The sequence below is a fragment of the Artibeus jamaicensis genome, unplaced genomic scaffold (assembly GCF_021234435.1).
Source record: "Artibeus jamaicensis isolate MK-2021 breed Jamaican fruit bat unplaced genomic scaffold, CSHL_Jam_final contig_470, whole genome shotgun sequence".
Taxonomy (NCBI): Eukaryota; Metazoa; Chordata; class Mammalia; order Chiroptera; family Phyllostomidae; genus Artibeus; species Artibeus jamaicensis.
Window position 1 is genome coordinate 1,118,144 of NW_026521849.1, and position 12,377 is coordinate 1,130,520.

At 42.3% G+C, this 12,377-nt stretch overlaps 1 protein-coding gene across 1 annotated transcript; it reads left to right on the top strand.

Moving 5' to 3' along the window:
• Window positions 1–1,507: 1,507 nt before the first annotated feature.
• On the top strand, window positions 1,508–12,113 carry LOC119044212 (cytochrome c oxidase subunit 6B1). The gene is made up of 4 exons (XM_037138479.2): window positions 1,508–1,607; window positions 3,415–3,531; window positions 4,660–4,760; window positions 11,933–12,113. The coding sequence occupies exons 2-4, from the start codon at window positions 3,426–3,428 to the stop codon at window positions 11,984–11,986; spliced, it is 261 nt and encodes an 86-aa protein (XP_036994374.1). The 5' UTR covers window positions 1,508–1,607; window positions 3,415–3,425; the 3' UTR covers window positions 11,987–12,113.
• Window positions 12,114–12,377: the final 264 nt, after the last annotated feature.

Genomic DNA, 12,377 nt, shown 5'->3' on the forward strand with positions numbered 1-12,377 from the left:
CCTCTGTCTGCGAGAAGTCTCAGAGAATTCCTTGGCTATCTGCCTCCTCTGCCTGACTTAAGCCTGAAAACAATGACTGAGGGTGTGGTGCAGCCCTGTGCTGGGAATGGCAAGCTCCATAGGTGATAACGCCAAAAATGAATTTGTTTTCCCAAAGTTTTGTAGCCTTTTAGCTGATAGACCCTGACTTAAAAGAAACCCTAATAGTCCTTTGTATGCTACCTACTGTTTACTGCCTGACAATGATTAATAAGTTGTATCTGAATTCCTGTGCAAAAAAAAAAACAATAAAAGCCCATCAAGGCGAGGGTCTGGGCGTTCTCCCCTTGAGAGAGTTGCCAGGCCATTCTGAGGCACTCCCCCCTTGAGGGAGTAGCTGTGCCATCCCTTTTCCTCCACAGGACTCAGTAGTCCATGTGAATTTGTCTTGATTTTCCATCCATAACGCGGCGGGCACTGCAGGCCAGTGCACATGTCAGCTTCCCAACTCCATTTTGAATAAGGTTTCCTCTATTAGTTTTTACAAAGATGAGGGTATAAAGGGGGCCCAACTGTGTAGGTCATTTGTGAGGACTTTCATTATAGACTAAAAGTCTGACCAGACACCAGGGTAGGATTCTAGGCAAAGGAAGGGAGCTGATCTGACTGAGGTGTTAACAGGGTTTCTCTGGCTGAGTGAACTGACTGGAGGGCAGCAGGGAAGCCTGGAAGCCAGGTAGTGGGCTACTATAATATTCCAGGCTGGAGGTGCTGGTGGCTTGAACCAGATATGGCAGAAGATTTTGAGTATATTTTTAGAGGCAAAGCAAACAGGATTTCTCAATAAGATCAGCTATAGGGTGTGAGAGAAAGATAGGAGTCAAGTATAACTCTGTCCAGAAGAAGAGTTGCCATTTTCCAAGATGAACTGATTTCTGCCAGACCTTTCATGGAACCATATCTTAACTCTTAACCCCTCTTCTCCGTGATGCAGGACTGATTTCTGAGTCCTCAGACACTCAAATCTTTTCGGGATTTGGAGGTGGAGTCTGGGTATTCTTCTTAACATGAAAAAATGACCCTGGGAAAGAAGACTAGTTCCTTTTCAATACCGTAACAATTGACTGCACAATAATCATAATGAGGGTACAGATTGTTATCTTGTATTCAACGATGCATCTCCAACCTTTAGTACTTGGCATTCAATAAATAATACTTGAGCGAATAAGAGTACTTCCGCTTGGGTACTTCCCCAGGTCCACTCTCGAGCCAGCCCCAGGACCCAGACAGAATTCCTTTCTCCAAGTAAAGCCAGAAGGAGGACAACCCCTAACTAGGCGGTGTCCCAATCCCCAGCTCGAAGCTCTTCAAATGCTATCTATGCAATCTCATGACTGGGTCTAGAGTAACGATGAACAGCCATTTAGCCCAATAGAAGATTGGAATTCGCATGAATGGGTGTGGCCTTAATGGCCCCAGAGACCGCCTCTCCTGGGCGCTCCATTGAATGGAAGACTCACTTATACCCCGCCCGGCTTCCGGGCGGACTAAATTCCGCTTCCGGCCAGACGGAGGCGTCATTGCTGAGGGTCACATTGAGCTGCGAGCGGCTTCAGGGGCGTCTTTAGGTGAGTGTAGAGGGTCGGGAGCCCGGGATCCCATCCTGGGTGATTGAGGAACCGGCCCCTAGCTTCCCCGAGAACAAGAGGTTTCCGGCTAGCGGCCTTCGGTCTTTCGGGGCCCTGAGGTCCTGTTTGTGTTAGTAGTCATAGATAATGATTCTTCCTTAATGCCGGGCAACATTCCAAATGATTTATATTGTCATTTAGTCTTCCCGCCAGCCTGTGATTGATTGTCCCTTTTGACAGTGGGGCAACAGAAGCTCAGAAGTATTAAGCTACTTAGCTGGAGACCAGGCTTGGACTCAGTAGTTTGGCCTGCCGTGCCCTTAATCATCGCTCCGCAGCCGTGTCTCCCCGCGGCTTGCCTGGCCGCAGCCTAGCTCCCTGGTATCTGGCCCCTCCTTTCCTCCTTGAACGTTGAAGGGGACCGCAGTGTGATCCCGGTCCACCTTCACTCCACATTACTGTTCTCCCATGTCCGCATCCCCGCTGCTGGTGTTCTGCAATCCCCTCCCTACTTCTCTGCCCCTTCCCCCACAGTATTTTGTAGTCGCAAATCCCCACTACTACTTTGGATCGCTTTCATTTAACACTGGCTTGCGCACCTCTATGTAAGTTTACGACTCCTCCAGTTCTCTGGAATAGAGGCACTTTCTCTCAGATTCCTGGGTGAAAAACTGTCAGCTCATGAACCGTTATAGCAAAGGGTTTTAAGTTTTATTTATTTTATTTTTAGAAAGGGGATGCGAGGGAGAGAGGGAAACATCAATGTGTGATTCCCTCTTCTGCGTCCCCTACTGGGGACCTGGGCCACACAGCGCAGGCATGTAACCTGACTGGGAATTGAATGGGCGACTCTAGTTTGCTGGCCAGCACTCAATCCACAGAGCCACACTAGCCAGAGCAGTAGAGGTCTTTTTAACCCTGAGTCCACAGAATCTATAGAATTCAAGGAGTTCTAGTACCCAAATGGGAAGGGGAATTACATCTGTATTTTCAATAATCTCATTAAAATGTAACATTTGCTTCCATTAGGCATTGAGGCAACAACTTGAGTATTAGCATCTGTGACTGTCAGCGTTGAAATCACATGTCATCTTATATCACTTTATGGTTGCAGATAATACAGAATATTTTCACTCATGATTACTTAAAAACTGTGGTAGTTAATAAATCCTTGGCTGCATATATGTGGGGTTTTTTGTGAGCCTTTGCAGTTTTTTAAACCATTTAAACATTCTGAGAAAAGGATCATTAGACCCCTGATGAGTTCATGGCACCAAAGATACTAAGAATTTCTTCATTGTGCGTTTTGTCAGTGATTGAGTGCAGCTCCACCACTTGTATGCTGTATGACCTTAAGAAATCATTTAAACACTGGTCATCCCTTGTTGGTGAAGCAGTGATAGTAGAAGTTCTTACCTTTTATTAGATTGACTGTAGAAGTAAATCTGTAAGAGTATAGGACAACACCAGGCCTGTGGTCAGCACTCAGTGAGTGTTAGCTAGTGTTATTTTGTGACAGATAAGGCCTGATTTTACCAAGGACTTGATCCTCCCTCCAAACCTTGTTGTGACTTCCACATTTAGATGTGTGGATTTGTCCTGCCTTTCACCTTTGTGTGTGTGTGTGTGCGTGTGTGTGTGTGTGTGTGTGTGTGTGTGTGTGTGTGTGTTGAAAGGGGCAGGGGGTATGGTTTATTCACACCCAGCCTTTCTTATTCTCTCTCTGTCCCCAACAGCCTGAGTGGGCTGACATGCCCAGGTTCAGGCCCCCTAGAATCCATGTTAACACCACTCTCTTTGCCTCCAGGAGTCAGCAACATGGCAGAAGACATCAAGACCAAAATCAAGAACTACAAGACTGCCCCTTTTGATAGCCGTTTCCCCAACCAGAACCAGACCAGAAACTGTTGGCAAAACTACCTGGGTAAGCAGGGCATGGTAGTAGGGGGGATGCAGATGTTGCTGCTCCTGCATCTGTTGCCCACCTCTTGCCTCCTCAGGGACCCATGCATCCCAGGCCTTTTTTATTTTTGGACATCCTACCTCAGGGCCTAGGTGGCTTATCACCAGCTGGTTCAAGATCTGAACCAGTGCTACAAACTCTGTTTCCTACAATGATTTCTTTTTTTAAAGATTTTGTGTGTGTGTGTGTGTGTGTGTGTGTGTGATGTAATATACATAGAGGAAGTACAGAAAACATAGCATAGAACTAAAGAATAATTCTGAAGTGAACACCTGTGTTTTATCCAGAATAAACTGGATAAAAAAAGTAGATACTGCCTGAACTCTGAACTCCCCTGCCTACTGCACACCCTGTAGTGAAAACACACCCTACTCTCCCCAGCAGAGATGTAACCTCACTGACTTAAGGCAATCACATTTTGGTTTTCTTACCATGTTTGGTTTGCCGCTTGTGAACTTTATAAATATTGTATGTATTCTCTTGTGTTTGTACTTTTTAATTCAATAGTTTTGAGGATTCATCTGTACTATGACAATTAAGTTTGCTCATTTTCAGTGCTATAAAGTTTTTCATCATATATTCATGGACACTTGTGCGGTTTCCAGTTTGGAGCTCTTATGGATGATGATGCTGTGTGCATTCTTACAGATGTGATTTGAAGTCCATATGAATGCTTTTCTTTGTAGAGAATGTGCCTTGAAGTAAAATACCTAGATTAATTTTTTTTTAATTATTTACTTTTAGAAGCCAGATTTCCCCTTCCTGTCTTCCTCTCCTGGACTTCTGAATTTTAGCATCAAGACTATCTTTCTCTTACCCTGGTTCTAGGTTTTCATAATCTCTACACAAGCCCCTCATTTTGTTCCACCAGTCCTGACCCCAGTTTTCGAGTTGAACAGCAGTTCTATAGGGATTGCAAAGTCAATTATTGACTTATATCTAGCCTTTTTTAGTATACTTGTGAGAGTATACATTCTTTATAAAGTGTGTGTGTGACTGGTTGTGAAGTAAAAAGTATTTCTGTGAGTTTTGTTCAAAACTGTGTTCCAGCCCTTTGTCTGGACTGACCCTGAAGCCCTTTTTTCACAGACTTTTACCGCTGTGAGAAGGCAATGGCTGCTAAAGGGGGTGATGTTTCCGTGTGCGAATGGTACCGGCGTGTGTATAAGTCTCTTTGCCCTGTATCCTGGGTAAGTGACTCCTACTGGGACCCTTGGGGTGCTGGAGTGGGGTCTTAGGAGAGGGGAATTTGGTAACTTGGTGGAATTCAGATGCAAGAGGCAGAGGGAAGACAGGGCATCACACTGTCCATGGGACTTGGCCTTTTCTTCCTAGAATTGCCTCTCTTTCAGTCTTTCACCAATACTCTCAACAAGTCAGGGCTCTCAGCAAAGGTGACCAGGGCTATCTCTTTGATAAATCCATCTCACTCAGCACTCTACAGATATTAGGTATACTCAGTGCTCGGTTCCTGTCCCTATGGAGTTCACCATCTTGTGCACTCCTGTCCTTTTTTATTAGGAACATTATTATTTTTTAAGATTTTATTTCTTTTGCGGGGGGTGGGGGGAGAAAGGAAGAGAAGTATTAATGTGAGATAAAAACGTCAATCAGTTGCCTCATGCATACTCCTCAACTGGGGACTAAACCCACAACCCAGGCATGTGCCCTGACTAGGAATTGAACCAGCTACTTTTCTCCTTGCAGGACAATGCCCAGCTACCTGAGCCACACCAGTCAGGGCCTCATTATGAACATTTTGAAATATACATAAAAATAGAATAATTCAGTGACCACCAAATATACCCATTATCCAAATTGAAAATCAATATTTTTCTACATTTCCTTCATCTGTCTCTTTTCTTTTTCTTCTTTCCTTTGCTGAAGTATTTTGAAGCAAATCCCAAACATGTCATTTCACCCCCTCCCTGCTTTAGTGTGTATATCTAAAAAGTATGGACACAGTAAAGCAGTCCTTTTAGCCCTGGTCTGACCAGACCTTTTGTCACCATTTAATATTCTCTGCCATGCCCTCTTTTTAAATAAAGAATTTATGTTCAACAGGAATCTCCTGATATGTCAAGGTTGCAGTTTCCATCTCTGGTCATGGCACATACAAGAAGCAACCAGCGAATTTGTAAATAAGTGTAACAACAAATCAGTGTTTCTCCCTTCCTCTCTCCATTTCTCTCTCTAAAGTCAATAAATTAAATTTTAACTAAAATAAAATAAAAACAGCCTTGACTGGTGTGGCTCAGTGGGTTGGGTGTTGTCCTGCAAACCAAAAGGCACTGGTCAGGGCATGTACCTGAGGCAATTGATTGATGTTTCTCTTGCATGTCTCCCTCTCTTTCTTCCTCCCCTCCCCTCCCTAAAAATAAATAAATAAATAAAATAAAAACTTTTTTTAATCAAATCAAAGCTCCCATCAAGTGTAAGAAATATTGAGATGTTCAAATCTTTTTTAATACTAGAAACAAATGTAGTAAGTATACTAATTTCAGAGATTTTAAAATGAAATGCCATTTGTCTTAGAATCAAAATATGATACTATTGCAAAAGTAATAGTGCTCATTTAAAAAACAATAACAACAAATGTGAGCAGAACAGTAAAATAAAAAGTAGAAGCCCAATCCTGCTCCCAAGAGGTAACTACTGTTAACTGATTCCTTTTTCTCTCTATATAAATTTATCATATGTAAGCCTGTGGCACTTTCTGTGTATGAACAGTTCATACTATATATTCTGTTTTATGGCTTGCTTTGGCTTATTAGTTTGTCTTAGAACCTTTTTTTTATGGCAATGCAGAGATCTGTCTTATTCATTTTAATAACATGCTTTTATTTAACTGGTCCCCTTTTGATGGAGATTATGCTTCTAATTTTTCAGTATTTTCAGCATCCTTGAAGTGCATCTTTGGAGCTTGTTTCTGGAGAACAAATTGTCTTAGTGGCATTCTTCATCTCACTTCATTTTCCTTTCACCTCTTCGGCCACACTGTCTCATGTGTCTCTGGGTACCCTGTGCTATCCCAGGATTTCTTAAAAACCCTGGGTGACCTTGGGTGATGTGATGAGTTTTGTTACTTGTTTTTTTTTTTTCTGCTTAGTTAGTCCTCACCTGAGGATCTATTTATTAATTTTAGAGAAGAAGGGAGAGAACGAGACAGAGATAGACACACAGACAGACATAAATCAGTTGCCTCCCCCATGCACCATGACTAGGAATGAAACCTGCAGCCTAGGTATGTGCTCTGACTGGCACTCAAACCCACAACCTTTTGGTACATGGGTCGAAGTTCCAACCAACCGAGTCAGCTGGCCAGGGCGGGTAACATGATGTTGTGATCTCCTAACAACCCACTTCCAGCCTCAGGGCCTGCACTGGGTACATGCTAGACACGATGCTAGGGTCATGCTTTTGGTCTTGATGCTGCCCCCTACCCCAGTTTCCAGAACCTGGGCCTGCCCTTACCTGAGAAGCATCAGGTGCTTCTTCCATTCAGGTGCCTACTGGGTCTGCCCTGTTAGGATTGGATAAAAATGTATTCTGCACAGGCTAGCCAGCAGCCCTGGCATTTCAAAAACTTGAAGTACAAATAAGTTTTGTTATTGCTGTTTTTTAGTTTTTTTTATAAACAATATAATCAATTCAGTCTCTAATCTCATGTATATTCTGGGAGCAGTAGGGGTGGGAGTCCAGCACTTTTCCTATATAAGCATTTAAGTTTTTTTTCAACTGTCTTATTTTCTGGTTTAAAAAAAAACACACAAAAAAAACAGTTAGGAGCATTTGAAATTTTGCTTCTGGCATGTTTGGCTCAAATAAACTCTTATAAAAATTTAAAAATAAGTAAGTACATAAATCTTTAGTTTCTTCATAAAAAATAGCGTTGGCTTTTTGTAGAATCTTTTTGTTTAAATATATTTTATTGATTATGCTATTACAGTTGTCCCATTTTCCTCCCTTTATTCCCCTTTGTCCTGCACACCCCCTCCCACCCACATTCCCCCACTTTAGTTCATGTCCATGGGTTGTATATATAAGTTGTTCAGCTTCTACATTTCCTATACTATTCTTAACCTCCCCCTATCTATTTTCTACCTACCATCTATGCTACTTATTCTCTGTACCTTTTCCCTCTCTCTCTCTCTCCCACTCCCCTGCTGATAACCCTCCATGTGATCTCCATTTCTGTGGGGTTTTTTCCTGTTCTAGTTGTTTGCTTAGTTTGTTTTTGTTTAGGTGTGGTTGTTAGTAACTGTGAGTTTGTTGTCATTTTACTGTTTGTATTTTTTATCTTCTTTTCCTCAGATAAGTTCCTTTAATATTTCATATAATAAGGGCTTGGTGAGGACTTTAACTTAACCTTACCTGGGAAGTACTTTATCTGTCCTTTCATTCTAAAGAAAGCTTTCTTGGATAGAGTAATCTTGGATGTAGGTCCTTGCCTTTCATTACTTGGAATACTTCTTTTCAGCCCCTTCTTGGCTGTGAGGTCTCTTTTGAGATATCAGCTGATAGTCTGATGGGAACTCCTTGTAGGTAACTGTTTCCTTTTCTCTTGCTGCTTTTAAGATTCTCTCCTTATCTTTAATCTTGGGTAACTTAATGATGATGTGCCTTGGTGTATGCCTCCTTGGGTCCAACTTCTTTGGGACTCTCTGAACTTCCTGGACTTCCCGAGGTCTATGTCCTTTGCCAGATTGGGGGAGTTCTTCATTATTTGTTCAAATAAGTTTTCAGTTTCTTGCCCTTTCTCTTCTCCTTCTGGTTCTCCTATAATTCAGATGTTAGAACATTAAAAAAATTTTAAAATTGTAGAGGTTCCTAAGCTTCTAATTTTTTTGACATCTTGTTTCTTCATTCTTTTCTGGTTGAATGTTTCTTCCTTCTGGTCCACACCATTGATTTGAGTCCCAGTTTTCTTCCCATCACTGTTTGTTCCCTGTACATTTTCCTTTATTTCACTTAGTGTAGCCTTCATTTTTTCATCTAATTTGCGACCAAATTCAAGCAATTCTGTGAGCATCCTGATTACCAGTGTTTCAAACTGTGCATCAGATAGGTTGGCTATCTCTTCATCATTTAGCTGTATTTTTCTGGAGCTTTGATCTTTTCTTCCATTTGGGCTTTTGTTTGTCTCAGCACATCTGTTACATAGTAAGGAGTGGAGCCTTAGGTGTTCACCAGGGTGGGGCAACCCACATCACTGCTTTGCGACTCTGTGGGGAGGGACTGAGAAGGAATAGTGGTGTTTGCTGTACTCTCTGCTGGTTTTCAGTCACTTTCCTCACTATCCACAATCAAATTGGGCCCTTCTGGTGCTGGTTTCTGGGTGGGCTTGTGTACATTCCAGGACCCTGTGGGTCTCCTCAACGATCTCTCCTGTGAGGCTGAGAGTTTCTCCCACTGCCACCTCAACCCCTACAGGTGTTTTCAATCAGAGGTTTGAGGCTTTATTTCCTGGAGCTGGGACCCCGGGTTGTGTGGTCTGTCTCGCTCCCCAGTTGCTCCTCTTGGTTTATCTGCACTCGAATGTGGGACTACCCGCTCCACCAGCCGCCACCTCACTGGGTCTGCCCACTGCTGCCTTGCCAGCCATGGTCCTCCAGCTGCTGCCTTGCCTCAAGTCCTCTCTAACCAGCTGCCCGTCTCCGCCCCTCCTACCTGTCTGGGTGAATGTTTCTTCTTTTAACTCCTTGGTTGTTGGACTTCCATACAGTTCGATTTCCTGTCAGTTCTGGTTGTTTTTTGTTTGTAAATTTTTGTTCTTTTTTTTTCGGTTTTTGAGAAGGCACAGTGTGTCTACCTATGCCTCCATCTTGGCCGGAAGACTGCAGAATCTTTAAATGAGAGATTTATGTATAATGTAGACAGTGAAAGCCCCCTGTGACCCCTTCTGAGTCCTAAAATTAACTTTCCTTAGGAATTTGGTGTAATTTTCCAATTCTTTGCTGCATGCCAGTGTATGTGTAGGTTTGTTTTTTATCTACTTTTATATAGATATGGGTCATTCTCTAGGTACTTTTTTGAATTTTGCTTTTTTTTTTTTTTTTTTTACTTCAGTGCAGAATGCTCAATTATTGAGTAGCCATCAGGTTTAATAGTTAAAAAAATATTCCCTTCCCCTTTGGCTGGACTCATTCTTTTTTTTTTTTTTTTTTTTTTTTTTAACTAAATGATACTTGATATACAAGATATGTCCCCTCCACTTGACTGGTATCCTTAGTTTTCTACCCATGAAGAGAGATTACTGGACAAAGGGTAATTTGCCAAAGGACCAGACCAGCTGGACCCTTTAACTTTAAAAGGGATTGGGGACATAAACCGAGAACCTGAGAAATTACAGAACTGTGGATTGTAGACAGCACAAGTCTAGTATAAGGGAATCTAGGTGAATTCCAGACATGAAAAGATGTCCATCCCCACTTCGGAAAATACAGCTTAAAACAACAGAGAGATGCTTGTGTTTTTACCTGGCAGTCTGGTGCAAGAATTACCGATAAAGGTTGATAGTGTTAAGTATTGGTGGTTCTATAAATTGTTCTAGTCACTTTTGAGGTCAGTTTGGCAGGCTGCTTCAAAACAAAAAAATAATCATACTGTAGATGTGGCATAATTTTTAAAAAATTATATTCTAGCCCTGGCTGGTGTGGCTCAGTGGATCGAGTGCTGACCTGTGAACCAAAGTGTTGCTGGTTCAATTCCCAGTCAGGGCACATGCCTGGGTTGTGGGCCAGGTCCCCTATTGGGGGCATGCGAGAGGCAACCACATATTGATGTTTCTCTCCCTCTCTTCCTCCCTCCCTTCCCCTCTCTCTAAATATAAATAAATAAAATCTTTGGGGGGGGGGAACATACTCTAGCCCTGGCTGGTGTGACTCAGTGGATTGAGTGCTGACCTGCAAACTAAAGGGTTGCCAGTTCGATTCCAGTCAGGTCACATGCCTGGGTTTCAGGCCAGACCCCTAGTGGGTGGCGTGCAAGAGGCAGCCACACACTGATGTTTCTTCTTTTCTTTCTTTCTCCCTCCCTTCTCTCTAAAAATAAATAAATAAAAATCTTTTTTAAAAAAACCATACTCTAGACACCTACAAAAATGTTTGTATACAGAGCTGTCCATTGCCAGTTGTTTGTTTGTTTGTTTGTTTGTTTTGGGGAACATTCAGAAACAACCCCAGTTAGATAAATGACACATTTTTATTGATCTCTACATGACAGAATATAGAAAGAGCTCTGCTACTTTTGGGAAAAAGCAAGTTGCAGGACAGTCTATATAATATGGCCTAACTTGTGTGTGTGTTTATTTGAAAGTACAGAGTATTTGTGATGCATATGTCTATGTAAATAAGCACATACATGTCACTTAACTGTGTGGGCCAGCTGCATTGTTAGCGTTTTATATCATATAAGGGCAAACATGCTAAAAAAGTAGGATCAGGTAGGTACTATTATCCTCATTTTATAGAATGGAAACTGAGGACCAAGGTCTCACAGCTAGAAAGTGCTAGAGTGGCTATTTAGATTCAGTCTCCCTTATCCATGTTTTTATCTACTTCCTCTGCCATATGGTAGCATGTAAATGTGTGTTTATGTATGTGTGGTAATAAAAAGGAATATGCTTCTAATTGCCTGTAGAGGGGTCTGCAAGGAGTAGAGTGTTATTTCTGGGGAGTGTTAACAATGTGATTCTGGCCTTTCCATCATTTTTATGTGCATGCACACGTGCACTTGATTATATCCTAGACATCCATTCTTTTTTTTCTTTTTTAAGATATTTATTTATTTTTAGAGACGGGGAAGAGAAGGAGAAAGAGGAGACAAACATCAGTTGCCTCTCACATGCCCCTCCACCAGGAACCGGGCCTGTAACCCAGGCATGTGCCCCGATTGGGAATTGAACAGCGACCATTTGGTTCATAGGCTGACACTCAATCCACTGAGCCACACCAGCCAGTGTGGACATCCATTCTTGTCTTACTTTCTTTCACAGTTGCCTAGTATTTCTTCTTAACTCTGTTCCAAACATCACTCGGGTTCCTGAAGCAGGGCATAGCCACTCTCTTGAACCTGTGTACCTCACATATCTCCTCATGGACAGCCCTGCAGTGAACCTGGGATTGTTCTGTGCATTACTTCTCTCCCCACCTCCTCGGATTCAGCTCGTGTCAGCTCATTTAGGACAGTGATTCTTGTCTTTCTGGGTCACTGTTGGTTCCCCAGTTCCTGGAACAGTTAAGTACTGGGGTTACTTTTTGTCTGACTGAAGAAATGAGTAAGTGGGCAAAGTGAGGAAGACAAATCCACCCATCTGGTTTTTCCATAGAGGAAGGGAGTAACACTAGCTGTCTTTCCACAGGTGTCATCCTGGGATGACCGCCGGGCAGAAGGCACATTTCCTGGGAAGATCTGAACTGGCTGCTTCCCACCTGTCCTCTGTCTTCCATCCTTCTCCCAGGGAGGTGAAAGGGGACCTGGGTATATTCCACCCTAGGATTCTGAATCATGGCTTAACTTACAATAAATACTTGTTGAAACAGTGTAAGACTATGTTTGTGTAAAGAGCTGGATCATTGGTTAAGAAGCTGGCTTGGGAATGATACCTAGACCAGTAAGAGGGGCTCTAGAGTGAGTGTTTTGTTTTGTTTTTATTTTACCAAAATTTGACCACCTCTGTGCTAGACAATAGAGGAAATGGTTATATGAAATAGCCTCAGGCCCCACTATGTTCTAAAATGTATCTGTGTGATCCCTTAATTTATCTGTATAATTTTAAAAACTTTACTGAGTACAGTAAAAACACA

Coding starts and splice junctions, on each gene's coding strand:
- LOC119044212 (XM_037138479.2), top strand. CDS start 3,426: ATGGCAGAAGACATCAAGACCAAAATCAAGAACTACAAGACTGCCCCT. Junction 3,532..4,659: donor CTGTTGGCAAAACTACCTGG/GTAAGCAGGGCA, acceptor CTTTTTTCACAG/ACTTTTACCGCTGTGAGAAG. Junction 4,761..11,932: donor CTCTTTGCCCTGTATCCTGG/GTAAGTGACTCC, acceptor GTCTTTCCACAG/GTGTCATCCTGGGATGACCG.